We start from the raw sequence: 19995 nt of genomic DNA, 5'->3' as shown, positions 1-19995 counted from the left end.
TCTGAGAGCTGCAAACACAAATTCCTCTGGATGTAGCAGTTCGAGCTAACATGATTCAAAACAACAAAATTAGCAGCACATTGTTTAGCGATGTGCATCAATGGTGGTGCGATGCAATACAGTCTAACTGTATCAAAAGTATGCCCTGATCTATTTTTGATTGTGATCGCCCCGCCCAGACAAGGCTGAGTGAACATCTTCTTTTAACAGAAGATGTGCCAGATAGGTTCTGTCAGAGCGCACACATACACACAAAAAACAAGCTCTCAGATTAAACTGGCTCACAAGCAAAAACAGACACTTACTGGCATGATGAAAAAATATGTGTAACAAGCATGAATGGAAAGGAAAAGAGGAGGTGAGTAAAGCTCACACAAACACACATGTATATATACACAGAAACCAAACACAAATTGAATATTTTCTTCAAATCAACTCAAAAGAAATAATTGAACTACTCACCACCATGTTATAGGCTTCAGGGACATCTACTTCAAACTGAAACCTTCCACTTTGGTAGTAACCCTCATCTGAAGGAAGACAACAAGAGAAAGAAGGTAATAACAGCCACAAATGCATGTTTGATGACAAACAACAATAAAACAAACCAAAAAAAAAACTGCAAAATGATTGATTAACTATGGACAGTTAACTGGGAACCTAAGGTACTTTCATTTTTATTCTTTTTCTTTTGGCTCAATTGTTGAGTCTCTATCTCAAATAGAGATACCTTTTTGTTGAAGACATGGGCTCAGTTTGAAAAGTGCCTTTAATTAGAAGAATGACATTTACTTTCCTGCTAGCACCTTATGAGGCCCTGTGATTTGAAAAGGCTACGACACCATCATGGATCAGAGGAGGTGACGTTGGAGATGAGATCTGGACTGAAAGGGACGATATGCCTACTGAGCTCGTTTGAACTTTCACAGGTAGAAAAGTCACTCCTGACAAGTTCTGATTGAAGTTGAGAAGCTGAGATTAAAAGAAGACTGAAAACCCTTCTAATTGGCCATGTTACGATCTTACAGAATGTGTACATCTCTAACGGGCTATGCTGCTGAAGACGTGAGAACTCATCAGCTTTGTAGCTTCTCAAAATAACCCGCCAGGTGATACTTGGATCTTCTGACACTAAGTTCAACAAACACAGATGTACAATTCTATGAGTCTATACAAAGAATACACATGTAGTATAGATGCTACCAAACATATGTGAATAAAATACACAGGCTAAATATGTCTAGATTGAACATGTATTGATGAAAGAAGTAAAGAGAAAAAATCTAAAGGAAAAGTGGCTGGCTGACCACACACAGCAGGGAACATCTACTGGTAAACAGCTGCAGTCAGAGGTCATAAATCATTCATGAACGTCTTCATGTCATCGGTGCACAGGCACAACCAGTCTTTGCTGTACCAAAAAAAAGTGGGCAAGCATACATACACTGCCAGACACACATTCCTACAGTTAAACTCAAATCTTCTGGGTTAAAAAAAAAAATTCTAATTTCTTTCCTGATGTTCAAACAACAGGACGCTACTGTAGTTCTAAGTTTGAATTTCTAGGGAATTTCTCTTTGCTGTTTGCATTTCTCCCCGTTCCTGTGTGTGATCTCATGCTTGGTGGCATCATGTTAGGTTGACTGGTGATTCTAAACAGTCCACAGGAGTGAGAGTGAGCATGCATGGTTGTTTGTCTAGTATGTCTCTGTGGGAGACTTCCCAATCTGCCCAAAGTGTACCCCGCCTCTCCTGCAATGACAGCTCACGCAATGATGCCTTCCCCGTCCCCCGCCACAACCCTGAGGAAAATGAAGTGGGTGTAGAAAAAAGATAACGAACTTACTGCCTCCATTGTAACAGTGTAAATGTTCCCAAGATATTTACAGTTTAAAGTGATGTTGCATGCTCCATAGATCTCTCACAGGTCGGGATCAACAGCTCTAACTCCACAACTGCAGCACAGAAGTCATGCTATATAAACATCATCTCCCCAATTTAATTTGTGAAATTGTGTTTTCCTCTTAAGGTGGAGAGAAAAGCTGTGAAATGTGCTCAAGACATCATTAGGGTTCAAAGATATGTATTGTTTGCTTGGCTCTGAAAGACATGCAGAGACAAGATGGGAAGATTAGCTAATGTAAAGATTAAATACAGAGTTTCAATGGACTGAAAAGATGTTGTTAGGCAAGGCAAGTTTATTTGTATAGCAAAATTCATCACAAGGTAATTCAAAGTTCTTTACATCAACATTAAAAGCAGCAAGACACAATTCAACATTAAATAACAAATAAAATGAAATGATAAGAAAAGAAAAGAGGTAAAATAATAAAAAGCACAAGTAGTTAAAAAGTAAGGGCAGTAGAGTACAGCAGGTAAGTATTTCATTTAAGAGTACGCTTCAGTAAACAGTAATGTTTTTAGCCCCAAGTTAAAGGAGTTACATGACAGAAGCCCAAAAGAAAAACGATTTTCCTTCCTTTTTAAGGGCAGGCTTTCAAAAGGCTTGTAATGACCTGCTGAAGGACAATATTAGATGGGTCAAAAATCTAACTTACTATCTGGTTCTCTACAGAGGGTGATCCCCATTGTATGAATTATTTCCAGAGTGCAATCAATGTATACAACAATGTATCAAGGAAAGTAGTGTGTAACCACTGGTCACTGCCTTAGCCGGCGGCGATCCTTTACGCTTTATCTTTGGAACAGCAATGATGAAATACCGCTAGTTAGGCCTGGGCGATAAACCCCAAATTTACCGTTACCGACATTCACTGCGATGACTGACGTCAATGTTTCCCATGTGGTTAAATTCGGTGTTGTGATTAAAAAAAAAAAAAGAAAAATGAACGTCTTTTTGTCTGTTTTGACTGTGTTCTAATACGCTATTTTCATTCCCCTTTAAGACGATGTACATGGAGAGCTAGGGTTAGACCCAAATGCTCAGATATTCATTCATCTGGTTCTCAACTTAGCCATTTGTTGTTTTGGTTTCTTATATTTTGCAAACAGCCAGCCGCAAAACACAGCACTCTCATCTAGCAAACATCTGCTCATAGCCCTTGGTGGGCCTTGCACATGTTTGGAACTCGTTGAGTCTCACCCTCCTCTCTGTTTCAGAAATGTCTACTACATTATTTAGTGTGGTGTTTGCAACCTTCTCAGCAACACGTTCATTCATTAACTTGGGTGTGGACCTCATTTGTTCAGTCACATGTGCTCTATGGGCTCGTCATACATCCCAAAGCCCACACACCCTCCCTGTAGACAAGGTCTACAGAGAACAGCACTATATAATGAGTAGTGGAGGTCGGAATTTGGACGCTATTTTATTCATAACAGAATTATTATGAAGAAATAAGATATACAATTAGGGATTGATGGTGCATATAACGTTTAAATGGAGAGTTTCTAACGTAAAAACAGGGCAAATTGTACAATATACATAAGGTTGGCTGTAACATGGCTGTAATATTTTTAATTGTGGCGTGCCATTAACTTGTTCACCCAAAAATGTTTTGGTGTTAACATTCCTTACAGACTCACAACTCTGCTTAGTGGAAGAAGCAAAGACATCTCTAAGACCTAAATCCAACTTGCAAAAGTAAGATATAAAAAACATTTCACCTGCTGGAGGGTATGCAATCACTTCATATGAAAGATGATAATCACTTGAATAATGACATTTGAATTGAAATTCGTTTTTTTTTTTCTTTTCAGTTTACTGGCTGCTACTTCATATCCTTGTGGAAAGCTTTGTGTATTTTACATAAAAATGTATTATTTATCAACCTAACAGATCTAACAGCAGATCAAAGTTGTTTTCCCTTTTCCTCTGAGTTCCCTTTTTTACTGCTCAAATGTTCTGCACTGCTGCACTTTAAGTTGGGTGTATGAGGAGGAAAAAAAATGTCTGCCCTTCCATCAGGTGTAGCTTTATATCTTATTAGATACGAATTTGAAGAAACTGCTCTGTCCAGTAACATGTACGTGACCCGTGTTTGGATTTCCATTGTTTAGAGACTGTAACCTGCTGCAGATCTGGAGGAAAGCTATTAAGGGTTGGTGTTAGGAACACATTTTAATCTTCAATTTAGAAGAAAAGCCTTTAACTTGATTGGTTGATTACTGTTGTTGGGCCACAGTCCTAAGTCATCTTCTTTATAATAATAACTATCGTAAGACAATTAAGAACTCTAATAACTGAACCAGCCCCCCTTTGTGGCACAAAACTATTTCAATGTAAAATTGGAAAAAGATGGTCCGGAGTGGCAGGAAAATGCTTGATTGTGCTTCTAGTATTGAGGTGAGCACAGCTAGCGATGCCAATCATTAAGGCTGATCCAGTGCATTAATTTTACTGGAATTGTTCTGTCGGTGGCAAGAAATTATGGACACACTGGTCTTAATTACCCCATTCACACAGCCAATTTGTCCTGCTTCGTAGCACCTTTTTCCACCTCTCTGTGCTAAGTGAAATGCACAGAGGTGAAATAATACAACACTGCAGAAAAAAATACCACCAGGTTTGCAATGACAGTGATCGATGACCATATAGCCACAAAAAGAGATCCTTGGAGTGGGAAGAAATATGAGCGTTGTTTAGATGTGAGAAGACAAGGATTACCTTTCATTACACTTTACATGAATTAAAAAAAGAAACATGTTCAGCATTAAAATGCCTTTATTTATGAAAATCTGCTTTGCTTTACTGTCTGTTCAGCACATTATACAATGCTAGACAATTAGAAGCAAGTGCTCTCAAAACCCTAATTAAGGGATAAAGCCCTTTTTTCCATGTTTCAGGCAGGTCAGTGAGGTCTGTGACCCGCCTCACAGTCAAGTCCATACACTGACTGGAGGACATGCTGCTATCCATTGATTTACCCTGGGTGTGGCGGAAAAACAAACCTCAATTTGCAGTGATGATCACAAATCAATATGCTCTAAACAGTGATTGTGGGATCGGAGAGGTCTCATAAACCTTTGACTTCTCACTCCGTGTATTGATGAGGTCTTTTCTGATACTCTTAAATCATCTTTTTTATGCTTTTTCTTTCCTTTTAAATTGTTTTTCTTTTCATCAAAATGCCTTTATGTATGAAACCTTGCCTTGCGTTGCTGTCTGTTCAGACTATTATACAAAGCTAGACAATTAAAAGCAAGTGCTCTCAAAACCCTAATTAATGCTATTGATCGTGCTATTGCACAAACCTTATGAAGAAGTCGAGTTATTTATATTTAAGGATCGAGAGAAGATAAGTTACATCACTGGCCTTCAGACTTTGTAGACAAAAAAGTGTACATGACTCTTATGGCATAAGTAATACCTAGGAACCGTAGCTGAGGCTGCCTTTAGGAATTCAGTAACTTTAGTCGCATCTAGTTGATTCGTAAGATTTGTGATATCAGCTTTTCTGACTGCTGTATTATTACGATAAATATTATATTTTATTTCTATTACGTATATTCAAACAAACAGCAGTCTCCAATTTATTTGACTTTTCACCTTTGGGTTAATTCCCGAAATCTGCCTCCAGCTGTGCATCATTGTTTAGATTTGCAATTAAATCCATGATGTTTATAGGTTCTCACGCAGATGTAGTGCACAATAGAAGGTTGGCAACTCGAGATAAAACAGTCAATGAAACTCTTTCCAGGTGCAATTAAAACTCAGCAGAAGAAAGGAGTTCAGCAAAACGATGTCGTGGAATAACAGCCACCTGGCCTCATATGGTGAAAAATAAAATAAGGCAGTAATGATCGCCCACACTATTTCTATTTTTTCATCAAGTTGTTTTTATAAAACCAATTTAGTCAATCACCATGACTGTGCTCAGCTAAAGTAATCATCAGTTGACTATGTCATCAAAACAACTCTGCTTGTTGTAAGAATAATCTTCATCTTGAGTAAACAGCCTGTCAATCCGATGAAATATGTGAATATAAAGAAAATAACCAAAGACCAGGAGGAACAGAACTAAATAAGCCCACACTACTGTGAGCTTTAAATTCTCAAAACAAGTCAAGATGATTTCCTGTTACACTGCAGAACATTTATTAGGCAGCATGGATCCTGAGTAGGGGTGGGCAAAAATATCGATATGGCAATATATCGCGATACTTTTCCAGCCGATTCAATATCGATATTCAAAATTTGAATATCGATTTTTTTTTACATTTTTTTTTTTTTTTTTTTTTTATCCCCGATTTTTTTCCCATTATATCACCCAGTGCTCCTACCTAAGTGACAGTCCTGGGCATTGCCACTCTCTACCAACCCTGGGAGGGCCCTGCACTGAGCTCAGGTTTTATTTCACATTTTATTTCATTTTATAATTTATTTTTTATATAACACAATTGCCTGTCCTTAAAAAATGAAAAATAATGGACAGAGGTTTATTTATTTATGGATTTATATCTATACTGACTGATCACTGTGCCTGTCCTTGGTTTTAGTACCCATCTTTCTTGTGTTTATTATCATTTGCCACATAATTAAAGCAACTTCATACTAAATTGAATGTTAATTTCATATGATGTAAATATTATGAAAAACATATACAAATATGTTGTAACTTTAGCTTGTATGGTTATAATAAAACATTGTTTTGACTCAGTTTGTCCCATGAATTGTCACTATAATCTGATGAACGTGCAACTCGGATTTTAAGATCCATCACTATATACAACTTTGATTTTAAGATGTGTAATGCATTTTTAAATTTTTCGGTGAACTATGTAGAATATAATAATCGGGATATCGCATAATCGGGATATCGCAATGTGTATCGTATCGTGGCTCAAGTATCGTGATGCGTATCGTATCATGAGGTCCTTCCCAATACCCACCCCTAATCCTGAGGTATCTTTTTATTTTCATGTTCTCCCAATATCCAGAAAATACCAAACTAATATGAACAGCCTGTCAAATACATACATTAAAACAATCAGACATGTATTATTTAGCAAGCATTATAATGTAGAAGCACAACTATTTGATCTTTTATAAGATATTTTCTTTTTAAAACTGACATGACAAGTCAACAGAACAGATACCTTGAATACGATATGTACACAGAAACTTGATTGAGTGTGCACCTTTGGTCACATGGTCATAGAAGTGGATAATTAGTATTTTGCATCTGATTTAAAACTTGACAATTTACTAGCTGTAATAAGAACACGCTGATGTGAAGACCTGTGAGCACTGGCGGACAGACAAGTGGAAGGAGACAGAACTACTGCAAGCAGGAAGAGATTAAACAAGGCACAAAAAACAGAAAAGGTGAAGGAAACGGAGCATGAGATGGGTGTGTGTTCAGGTTCAGACGTGCTCGTCAGGAGAAGCAGACGATTTGAATAATTGAGCAGGTGTTTTTCCCTGAGAACTCAATCTCTATCTGAACTCCTCTTAAACAAACTTGACACCAGTCTTTTTCCCCAATAGCTGATCTTTGCTTTTTTTTTCCTGCAGATATTGCTTACAAAGACCTTTGTGAAATCTAATCTGGAGTCGAGAGCCGAGAGATGGATGAATTACAGAGATGCACAGGCAGTCACACACAACTCAAGAAATCTTTACCAGGTAAATGTTAAAAGTACACACAACAGCTGACAAATTCCATCAATTTTCTTTAAAAAAATGAATATTAAATTCTAAATAGAGCTCCTTCAAGAGGCTACAGAGACTACTGTAATGAACTCTCTCAAACACATTGGGAGGGGGAAAAACACAGCTTACACTAGGGCTGGGCGATATATCGAGATTTTAATATATATCGATATATTTTCAAACACGATATGGTACGAGACAATATCGTTTATATAGATTTAAAAAAAAAAAAAAAAAAAAAAAATGTTTTACATTTTTTTTTTTTAATGATTTTGATATAGCTTATTTTGTGACAAATTGACTTGAATGTTTTATTTGAGATTTGCACAAATGTTTTGTTATTTGCACAACTGTCAACCTAAGTGGAAAAGTCTGCCTGTTACTGTCTACATTGTATTAATTGCACAGTGTATTTTAATTTAATTGTTATGCAGGAAAGGGATATTTGTTTTATTTTATTCAAGAAGCATTTTTATTTTATATATGCAGGCAGTTTATTTTTGTTTCATTTGTTTTATACATTTTGATATTGTGCAGACCTCTGTTAATAAAGGAACCTGTGTGACATTTGGCACGAGGCTTTGTATTAAAACTGACTGTTTTTTTAAGGGTTTGCCTCAGAAAAAAATGAAGCTAACAGAGATGCTATGCTATAATGCTTTGGGGGAAACCCCAATTAAGGCACAGAAAAAATATCGAGATATATATCGAGTATCGCCATTTAGCTAGAAAATATCGAGATATGACTTTTGGTCCATATCGCCCAGCCCTAGCTTACACATAAGAAAATACTTATTTACTGTATTGTGGCGGACACAATTACGGACCTCGCACCCAGCAGGATTGTGGGAAAAGGTCACGGGTTTATATAGTTGCGCGATTACGTGCATTCTCTGTCTTTTCTAATTCCATGTCTGGAATAAAGGCTAGTTGTCCAACCTCTGGAGTCGTGTTTCATCCTGCTACAATATGAATAATTTGGCCTGTTTAAATCATGTTCCTACAATCCTTTTCCTACGGATACAAGTCAGCCAAAGCAGGCAGATATTTAGAAGAGCTACACAGATTAAACTCTCCGGATCATCTGTGAGAACCTATATTAGTGTTACTTGGATGGCATATCATAATGATGCTGCTATAGTCTTTATGATAATGAAAATATTTGACACAATCTTTTCTATTATGCAAGAAAAATAATTACTGTCACTTATGTGCTGTTTGTTATTTATGTTGTTATGCATTCTGGGTAGTCAATTAACTGGTCCCTGAACCTGGCAGCTAGATAAACATCACTGGTACTTGGCCTTTACAGTTTGAACTTAAGTGCAGCAGAAGAGCTGAACACTAAGCTGAAGGCATTCCTGGTATACACAGTATGCTCAAGGAGCATATTTGCATCACATTTATAGAGAGTTTTAACTTACATTAAAGACTAAAACAACTAACGTGGGGCAGAGCAGTAATTTGGTGGTTAAAGGTAGATGGTTACTGGTTCAAATCCTGGCTGAGCCCTTCCTGCATGGAACTGACACATTCTCCACACAAAAAAGATTTTCCACAAAGTATCCTGGTTTCTACAGTCTAATAGCATGCATGTTCTACTAATTGTTTAGTGTGAGCTCTGTTGCCACACTAGAAACTCGATTTCCTAGCGGCTCTTCAGCTAGTGTTTTGAGGTAATAGAACATTTCTGCCGGGGAAGCAATCAGGAGACGGAAAGACTCAAAATTTGGGATAATAATTTTCCATTTCTGCAAGCATTCCCATCGCTGGGAAGTCCTCTGCCCCCTCCTGTGACCTGGAGTTGTGACAAACGAACTCCAACGCCTCCCATTCATAGATTCTCTACACACTCCAGGCATTGATAAGAGTTAAAAGGATTAAATGTTGTGTCAAAGTCATTGATGATTTCAATTTGAGCCTAAGCATCAGCGGATTAATAATGTACATTCATCCTGGCTGCACAGACAGTAGATGTGGTCATTGACAGTCCTCAATCTGTTGAATATTAGATTTTCATAATTTTATGAATAAATAAGCCAAAAATGAAAATTCGGTTAAAGCAAGCCTAGGTTCAAATCCTTTAGTTTTTATGCACTTTTATGCAACTGTGCTTTTTTTGAATGTACAACTTCAGCTTTGAATGTTTTGATGTTTAGTGTGAAACACTGAACAAGATCTGTGGAAATGGCTGAAACTCAATTTAGTATATCTCCCGACAAACAACATGACAGATGGTTATTTAGCATTAATGTAAAGTCAGCACAATCTTTTTCTTTTTTATTCTGATGTAGGCAATCTAAGTTATATTAAGCATACTTAAACAGTTCGAATGGGCTTCCACTGTCTGCTTTCCTGATTCTAATGTTAATATCCACAGACTGCAGAATCCATGTAGGTGAAAATAATGGGCCCAGCACCTGTAAGCTCTTTGTCTTGACAAGACGAAGAGGCATCAGCAGAGAACACAGCTGCAGGTCTTTAGATTGCTTTCCTTTCTCATTTTGGTTCTGTCGGGGAATCTGAGAAGTCTCACATTAGACCTCCCGCTAGTTTTCAAAATGGGAACCAACAGCAAAAGCAGTGTTTACATTTTCTTAACTGCTGGCTAGCACAGGCTGCAATATTATTGAAACCCTCGAGTAGTATTTCTGTGCATACTGATATGTGAACATGTGCAGGTATGTGCCCCTCCTTGAACCACCACCTTACCGTGGTGGAGGGGTTTGAGCTCCCGAATGATCCTAGGAGCTATGTTGTCCGGGGCTTAATGCCCCTGGTAGGGTCTCCCATGGCAAACAGGTCCTAGGTGACGGGTCAGACAAAGAGCGGTTCAAAGCCCCTTATGAAGCAAGAACCATCAAGGAAGTGTACGTCGCCCGGACTGGCGTTACCGGGGCCCCACCCTGGAGCCAGGCCTGGGGTCGGGGCTCGCAGGCGAGCGTCTGGTGGCCGGGTCTTGGCCCACGGGACCCGGCCGGGCGCAGCCTGAAGGAGCGACGTGGGCCCGCCCTCCCGTAGGCCCACCACCCGCGGGAGAGTTCATAAGGGGAAGGTGCCGTGCGATTTGGGTGGCAGCCGTGGGCGGGGGCCTCGGCGACCCAATCCCCGGACGACGACTCTGGCTTTAGGGACATGGAATGTCACCTCGCTGGGGGGGAAAGAGCCTGAGCTTGTGCGGGAGGCTGAGAGGTACCGACTAGAGATAGTCGGGCTCACCTCCACGCACAGCCTGGGCTCTGGAACCCAACTCCTTGAGAGAGGTTGGACTCTCTTCCACTCTGGAGTTGCCCATGGTGAGAGGCGGCGAGCTGGTGTGGGCTTGCTAATAGCTCCCCAGCTCAGCCGCCATGTGTTGGAGTTCTCCCCACTTAGCGAGAGGGTCGCTTCCCTGCGCCTTCGGGTCGGGGATAGGTCTCTCACTGTCGTTTCGGCCTACGGGCCGAACGGCAGTGCAGAGTACCCGGCCTTCCTGGAGGCCCTGGGAGGGGTGCTGGAAAGTGCCCCAACTGGGGACTCCATCGTTCTGTTGGGGGACTTCAACGCTCACGTGGGCAGCGACAGTGTTACCTGGAGAGGTGTGATTGGGAGGAACGGCCTCCCCGATCTGAACCCGAGTGGTGTTTTGCTGTTGGACTTCTGTGCTAGCCACAGTCTGTCCATCACGAACACCATGTTCGAGCATAAGGGTGTCCATCAGTGCACGTGGCACCAGGACACCCTAGGCCAGAGGTCAATGATCGACTTTGTTGTCGTTTCATCTGACCTTCGGCCGTATGTCTTGGACACTCGGGTGAAGAGAGGGGCTGAGCTGTCAACTGATCACCACCTGGTGGTGAGTTGGATCCGCTGGCAGGGGAGGAAGCTGGTCAGACCTGGAAGACCCAAGCGTATCGTGAGGGTCTGCTGGGAACGTCTGGCAGATTCCCCTGTCAGGGAGGTCTTCAACTCCCACCTCCGGGAGAGCTTTGACCGGATTCCGAGGGAGGCCGGAGACATTGAGTCCGAATGGACCATGTTCTCCACTTCCATTGTTGACGCGGCCGTCCAGAGCTGCGGCCGTAAGGTCTCCGGCGCCTGTCGCGGCGGCAATCCCCGAACCCGGTGGTGGACACCGGAAGTAAGGGATGCCGTCAAGCTGAAGAAGGAGTCCTACCGAGCCTGGCTAGCTCGGCGGACTCCCGAGGCAGCTGACGGGTACCGGCAGGCCAAGCGGACTGCGGCCCGGGCGGTCGCGGAAGCAAAAACTCGGGTCTGGGAAAAGTTCGGGGAGGCCATGGAGGAGGACTACCGGTCGGCCTCGAGGAAATTCTGGCAAACCATCCGGCGCCTCAGGAGGGGGAAGCAGTGCTCCACCAACACTGTTTACAGTGGAGGAGGGGAGCTGTTGACCTCGACTGGGGACATCGTCGGGCGGTGGAAGGAATACTTCGAGGATCTCCTCAATCCCGCTGACACGCCTTCCGTCGAGGAAGCAGAGGCTGAGGATTCAGAGGTTGATTCATTCATCACCCAAGCTGAAGTCACTGAGGTAGTTCGGAAGCTCCTCAGTGGCAAGGCACCGGGGGTGGATGAGATCCGCCCTGAGTACCTCAAGTCTCTGGATGTTGCGGGGCTGTCGTGGCTGACACGCCTCTGCAGCATCGCGTGGCAGTCGGGGACAGTGCCTCTGGACTGGCAGACCGGGGTGGTGATCCCTCTCTTCAAAAAGGGGGACCGGAGGGTGTGTTCCAACTACCGGGGAATCACACTCCTCAGCCTCCCGGGGAAAGTCTATTCCAGGGTGCTGGAGAGGAGAATTCGGCCGATAGTCGAACCTCGGATTCAAGAGGAACAATGCGGTTTTCGTCCCGGTCGTGGAACACTGGACCAGCTCTACACCCTCCGCAGGGTGCTCGAGGGCGCATGGGAGTTTGCCCAACCAGTCCACATGTGTTTTGTGGACTTGGAGAAGGCTTTCGACCGTGTCCCACGTGGCATCCTGTGGGGGGTGCTCCGAGAGTATGGGGTCGGAGGCCCTCTGCTGAGGGCTGTACGGTCCCTGTATGACCGGAGCAGGAGCTTGGTTCGCATTGCCGGCAGTAAGTCAGACCTGTTCCCGGTGCGTGTTGGACTCCGGCAGGGCTGCCCTTTGTCACCGGTTCTGTTCATTATTTTTATGGACAGAATTTCTAGGCGCAGCCAGGGGCCGGAGGGGGTACGGTTCGGGAGCCACTTGATTTCATCTCTGCTTTTTGCAGATGATGTGGTCTTGTTGGCTCCCTCGAGCCAGGACCTTCAGCATGCACTGGGGCGGTTTGCAGCCGAGTGTGAAGCAGCTGGGATGAGAATCAGCACCTCTAAGTCTGAGGCCATGGTTCTCGACCGGAAAAAGGTGGCTTGCACCCTCCAGGTCGGGGGAGAGTTCCTGCCTCAGGTGGAGGAGTTCAAGTATCTTGGGGTCTCGTTCACGAGTGAGGGGAGAACGGAGCGCGAGATCGACAGGCGGATCGGTGCGGCGGCCGCAGTAATGCGGTCATTGTATCGGTCCGTCGTGGTGAAGAGGGAGCTGAGCCGAAAGGCAAAGCTCTCAGTTTACCGGTCGATCTACGTTCCCACCCTCACCTATGGTCATGAACTCTGGGTCATGACCGAAAGAACGGGATCTCGGATACAAGCGGCCGAAATGAGTTTCCTCCGCAGGGTGGCGGGGCGCTCCCTTAGAGATAGGGTGAGATAGGGGAGTTCTGAGTTCTCAGGGGAGTTCTGAGTTCTCGGGGGAGTTCTGAGTTCTCAGGGGAGTTCTGAGTTCTCGCGAGATGTGGTAGGAGCACGAGGTACACAGAGACAGCAGCAGCATTCAATGTCGAGCTGAAAAATATACTTTTGGTTATCAAACAAATAGTAAATTGTACAGTAAGTGAAAACTTATTCAACAGAGAGGTTACATAGATATAAATAATCTGGATCAGGAAGAAACCATAGAGTCCCTGCAGGAGTATATGGAAGAAAGTTACAATCGAATTGTAATGGGGAAAAAAGACGCAGCTACCCCGAACGCCTCATCGTCAAAAAGATCCCGGGACGAGAAATCACCTGGAGCCGTCTCCCCCCCAGGTAACACCACTACAGACGCCCTGCTGTCCATCGACGCCCGGCTAAGTGGCTTTGAGAACCGTCTGTCCCTCCTGGAGGTCTTGCACAGGGAGATACAAGCGCTCCAGACCTCCCTGGAATACAGCCAACGGCAGGTGGAGTCGCTCGCGGCTGAAAACCGGGATTTAAAGGAGTCGGTAAAATCTCTGACAGAGGGGATGAGCCAGCTTAAAAGGGACAATAAGATCATGAAAGAGGCAAATTTAGACCTTCAAAGCAGAAGCATGCGGGACAATTTAGTATTCTCTGGGATCCCAGAAAAACCTGATGAAGATCCGGAAGCAGCTGTTCATGATTTCATCCGCAACCACCTGAAGCTTCCCGAAGACATGGCGAATTCCATCACGTTTCACCGCGTCCATCGCCTTGGAGGAAGAAGATCGGAAGCCCAGAGACCCAGACCCATTGTTGCCAAGTTTGAACACTTTAAGCAGAAAGAGCAGGTTCGGAGACAGGGGCCACAGCTGCGCGGACTGCCGTTCTCCGTGAACGACCAGTTCCCCCGGGAGATCCTGGACCGTCGCCGAGTCCTCTTCCCGGTCCGGAGGAGGCTCATTTCGGAGGGATGTCGGGCTGTCATCACCGTGGACCGGCTGTACGTGAACGGGGAGCTTTACCGGAACCCCAACATCACGCCGTGGCTCTTCTGAGAGATAAGTACAATTTGCCTTTTTTTCCTTTCTCTTTCTCTCTCACTAAATGGTGACTAGATCAGATATAGCTTTATAAACATTTGATAATTAGTTAGAGAGATAGCTTTATAAACACTGGGTGATTAGATCAGATAAAGTTTCATAAAAATTTTCGGCACATATTAAGGTATTTATAATTTTTGATCTGCTAGTCTCAATGAGTTACAGTCACACATCGGTGATCGTTTCTTTTTTTTCTTTTCTTTTCCCCCTCTTCTCTATCTCTTTTTCTGTTTTCTTTTTTCTTTTAATTATGGTTAGAATTATTTCCCTCCCCCTCACCCCACCCCAATTGTCACACTCCTTTTTTCCTCTTTCCCTCCATGTCTCACTCTGCTGCACTTTCCGGTTGGTTAATTGGCACAAACATACATTTAGATTAACATGGCACACATACATCCAACTCCTGCAACATTACCATTTACATATAATGTTATTTTCAGTGATTGGATTATGGATAAATTAAAGTTCGTCACCTGGAACGTAAACGGGGCCGGGAACACAGTAAAGAGATTAAAACTTCTTAATCAAATTCAAACTCTGCAAGCAGACATTGTTTTACTACAAGAAACACACTTAGTTAAAGCTTCAGCAGATGCATTGGCCACGCCAGAATTTCCGCACGCTTATTCCGCCTGTTACAACTCCAGACAAAGAGGGGTAGCAATTCTCATTAATAAAAGAGTACATTTTACTGTAAAGGACACACACATTGACTCAGAGGGTAGATATTTAATTTTAGTCTTGCAAATTCAAAGCTTGAATTTATGTATTTCTAATGTATATGGTCCAAATGTTGATGACTCCTCGTTTTTTCACTCTTTTTTCACCTCACTTTCTGCTCACCTAGACAACACAGTCATCATCGGAGGAGACTTCAACATGGTTTTGGACCCTGGAGTGGACAGGCTCAGTAATGCAGGCGGACACAGGAGTTGGCAGTCAGCAAGTATTGTTAAGCAATACATGAATGATCTGGGTCTTTGCGATACATGGCGCTCTTTACACCCAACCCTTAGGAACTACACTTTTTTCTCAGCCGTTCATCACTCATACTCTAGGTTAGATTATTTTCTAGTCAGTAGCTCTCTGATGAGAGATATCTCAGAATCACAAATACACCCAATCAATATTAGCGATCACGCACCTGTTTCTTTCACTCTGGGGAAGAGGGGGAGCGTATCATCGTCCAAAGTTTGGAGATTTAATACATCATTACTCAAAGACCCCGACTTTACTAACTTTTTTAAGAAAGAATGGGACATTTTTTTGCAAATTAACGACCAGCCGGAAATATCAGCAAGCGTTCTATGGGAAGCTGGGAAAGCAGTAATGCGAGGCAAAATAATTTCCTTTTCGTCAAATAAAAAAAGAAAAGACAACTTAAAAACAAAAGAATTAGAAGGTGAAATAAAGACGCTAGAGGAGGCCTTCCAGACTTCTGCAGATGAACGTATCCTTAGCAAAATAAGGAAAACTAAAATAGAATTAAATAAAATAATTGACGCAAAAACGCAGTTTCTAGTACAAAGGCTTCGCCTGGACAACTTTGCACATGCTAACAGATCAGGAAAATATTTAGCCAATCAATTAAAAATAAACAAAGAAAAAACAACCATAACATCTATTAAGGACCAGTCAGGGGAAGTTACACATGATCCCTGTTTAATAAATTCAATCTTTAGAGACTTTTACTACAAATTATACTCGTCACAAATTGAACCATCTGATCAATCCATTAATGAGTTTCTTGGAGAAATTAACCTGCCAAAGTTACATCAGGAACAGGTTACGAATTTAGATTCACCGCTCTCAATAGGAGAACTCCACGAAGCTCTTCAACATATGCCCAATAATAAAGCTCCGGGCCCAGACGGTTTCCCAGCTGAATTTTATAAGGAATTCTGGAGCATATTAGCACCAACATTTTATAAAATGATTCTAAATATTAGGGAAAATAAAAGCTTACCCTTAAATATGAACTCTGCTAATATTAGTCTTTTATTAAAACCGGATAAAGATCCCTTGCTCCCATCGAGCTACCGCCCAATTTCATTAATAAATGTAGACCTTAAAATAATTAGCAAGGCCCTTACTGAACGTCTGAAAAGAGTCACCCCTTCTATTATACATCCGGATCAAACAGGCTTTATTAAAGGTAGACATTCCTCTACTAATATTCGCAGATTATTAAATATTATAGATTATTCCAGTATCAATAAACAGGAAACTACTATTATATCCTTAGACGCGGAAAAAGCATTCGATAAGGTAAATTGGAAGTTTCTATTGGCAACCTTACATAAATTTGGATTTGGTGAATCTTTCATTGACTGGGTAAAAATATTATACAGCTCTCCCAAGGCACGTGTAAGGACAAATGATCAAATCTCTACAAGCTTTACCTTGCAAAGAGGCACTAGACAGGGTTGCCCTCTATCTCCCTCATTATTTGCAATATTTATCGAACCTTTAGCAGCAGCTATTAGACAAAATCAAAATATTAAAGGTATACAATGCAAAATAGTAGAGCACAAAATAAGTCTTTATGCGGATGACGTACTCCTCTTCCTCCAGAACTCACGATCTTCACTATCACAGACAATCGCACTTATAGAGGGATTTTCATCTCTGTCTGATTATTCTATTAATTGGTCTAAATCCACCGTTTTGTGCGTGAACTGCAATTTTAGGAATATATCCAATACTCAATTACAATCAGGGAACATTAGATATTTAGGCATAAACATCTCCCCTAGGCTGTCAGAGTTAATAAAATTAAATTATGTTCAGCTTATAAAGAAAATAGAAGATGATCTTGCTAGATGGAGCTCTCTCCCCATTTCACTCATGGGTAGAATAGCCACCATTAAAATGATGGTTTTACCAAAAGTAAATTATTTTTTCTCAATGATACCATTCAAACCCCCTATTTCCTGGTTTAAATCGCTGGACTCAGGTGTTTCAAAATTTCTGTGGAAAAATAAAACTCCACGCATTAGTTTAAAGACATTGCAGAAATCTAAAGAATATGGAGGTTTAGAGCTACCTAACTTTCAGTATTACTTCCTTGCCAATAAATTACAGTATATTGTAAAATGGTCAAAGGATCATCCTTTAGATAGTCAATGGCTGGACTCAGAGCAAGTGTTTTGCAACAAACTAGAAATCTCAGAGTTACCATTTATTAGTCAAAGTATCAAACGTCATCAATGTTTCAAAAGCATTAATATTAGCACAACTTTATCAGCTTGGTGGGAATTTCTTAAAGTAGCTAAAATTTCACTTTTTCCATGTGACCGTACACCCATATGGAACAACCCAGACATCGTGAAAAATGATAAAAAGATGGTTAACTTCGTTCAATGGAGAGATCAAGGAATACGGTATTTACAGCACGTAATTGTAGGAGGACAGTTTGTACCTTTCAATACACTTATTGTTCAATACGGAGTTAGCAGGAGTAAATTTTTAGAGTATCAACAACTCAAGGCCATAATAAATAAAACATACAAAATTAGACAATTAGACTTACAACTTCCCGCTAAGATAATAGATTTATTAAATCTAAGCAATTTAAAGTTGTTATCAAAACTTTACAGGTTAGTGTCTAAACTGGACGAGTCAGTCTCTCTCCCGATCTCCAAGTGGGAGGCGGATCTCTCTCTGAATACCGACCAGCTTTCTTGGTCACAAATATGCTTAAATACGTTTACTATGACTAAAAACCCAAACTTACAACTTATACAGTATAAAGTTCTTCATAGAATACATTATACTGGACAAAGGATGTTCCAGATGGGCTTTGTCACCTCTAATATCTGTTCACAGTGCACAGAGAACACCCCAGATAATTATATGCATGCTTTATGGTTCTGTACACCGGTACAGAGGTTCTGGAAGGAGATTTGTGAGGATTTATCCACATGGATCGACCACAGAATCCCAGTGTGCCCCACGGTGTGTATATTAGGTCACCTGGGAGACACTCAAATAGATCCTAATTGGACACACCGGGTTCTTACTGCCTTATGTATCGCAAAGAAAACCATTCTAGTAAATTGGAAACAAAAATCCAGTTTATGTATTAACCATTTTAGGAATCTTTTATCAGATCATATTAGTAGTGAGATAATGTCTGCCTCCACTGAACAACACTCGGCTGAATTGCACTCTCTGTGGTCCCCGATTATTGGCCTCGTTACCTAGTGGGGGCGGGGGGGGGGTGATCTCGTAGCCCTTGGGGTTGGGGGTCGGCTTGGGGGTCTGGGGCGCGGGCCTCTGGTGGCCCCTGGGGGGCGGTGGGTGGGGCCGCGGGGTCCTGTCCCTGGCCGGTGGGGGCCTTGGGGGCCTGTGGGGGGGGGTACCTCATGGCGGTGGGGGGGGTGGCTGGGGAGGGCTCGGGCGGGGGGCGGTGGCTTGGGCGTCTCCAGGCCTCCTGGGGGGGGCTGGGCCGTGGACGTGGGGGTCCCACCCGGAGGGCCCGGTCCTGCCTGGGTGGGGGGTGGCTGTCTGCGCTGGGGGGGCATTGCTGCCTTGGTCCTCCGTCGCTGGGCGGGGGCCAAGTGCCCCTGCGGATGTGGGGACTCCGTGACCCTTGGGGTGTCCGCCGGGGTGGCCTCGGGGGGGGGGTGGGGCCGGGTCCGGAGATCGGGCCTCCCCTGACCGGGGGGTGCACGGGCGGGCGCGGCGGCGGGGTGGCGCCATTCCCAGGTATCTATGTCTTATGTTGTCAGTATGAATGGGAGGATGTTGGACTGTTTCCCCCTCCGTCTGGGGGCTCCGGCGGCTCCGGGGGCGCCCGTGGAGGTGCGGTGGGGCCCTGGCCCGGCTCGGGGGGCCGGCCCCCGTCTACTGGATGGCCGGTGGGGGGACGCGGGTGTCTTATCAGGGCCAGCTTTGCTGGTCCTGCCTCCTGGCTTCGGCCTCCGCTCCCCCTCTTGCCCCCCCTACACGATTCATACGCACATAGGCGAAAGGCGGGGGGTCCGGGTCGTGGGGGGCACTGTTCCGCGTGGCCCGGCACTCCCCGCCTCACGGTTTTAACAGCAAATTAGACACTGCACATTCAACACTTTATAAATACACTTGACAAGGACACGTAGTTCGGGAGGGGGGGGGGTCGGTGTCAATCGATGCTTGGCCCTCCCTCCTCCCTGTTTTTATGGCATTAATCACATGCACTCAACACAAGGGGCGGGAGGGGGTCCCACATCACCCGCGTTCCCTCACCGGCCTGGGCCTCGGACGGGTGGGTCGGGTTACCCGGGCCTGGCGGGGCCCGCCGTGCAGCCTGGGGTGCCTTCTGGCGGTGCTGGACCCCCCCGGGGAGGGGGAAACGGTGCGTGATTGTATGTCTGTGTCGGTGAGAATGCGGTATGGAAGGGTCCTGCCATGGAGGATTTGAGCCTCCATTGGCAGGACATCAAAAACTTAATAATTTATCAATATTATATTATACAAAGATGGTTATTATTATTATTACTATTATTATTATTAGTATTATTATTATTATTATTATTATGTATAGTATATTATATTATTATTAGTATA

At 43.3% G+C, this 19995-nt stretch overlaps 1 protein-coding gene across 2 annotated transcripts in view; it reads right to left on the bottom strand.

Annotated features, from left to right (window-relative positions):
• Positions 1-19995, bottom strand: part of ube2f (ubiquitin-conjugating enzyme E2F (putative)) — an 83436-nt gene that overhangs the window by 45259 nt on the left and 18182 nt on the right. For both annotated transcript variants that reach the window (XM_061723957.1, XM_061723958.1), the window contains exon 5: positions 463-530. In XM_061723957.1, coding sequence (XP_061579941.1) covers positions 463-530 — 68 coding nt within the window. The remainder of the gene's footprint in view (positions 1-462; positions 531-19995) is intronic.

This window comes from Cololabis saira, chromosome 6 (assembly GCF_033807715.1).
Source record: "Cololabis saira isolate AMF1-May2022 chromosome 6, fColSai1.1, whole genome shotgun sequence".
In the NCBI taxonomy this organism is placed as follows: Eukaryota; Metazoa; Chordata; class Actinopteri; order Beloniformes; family Belonidae; genus Cololabis; species Cololabis saira.
This window is presented reverse-complemented; position numbering and strand designations above follow the sequence as displayed.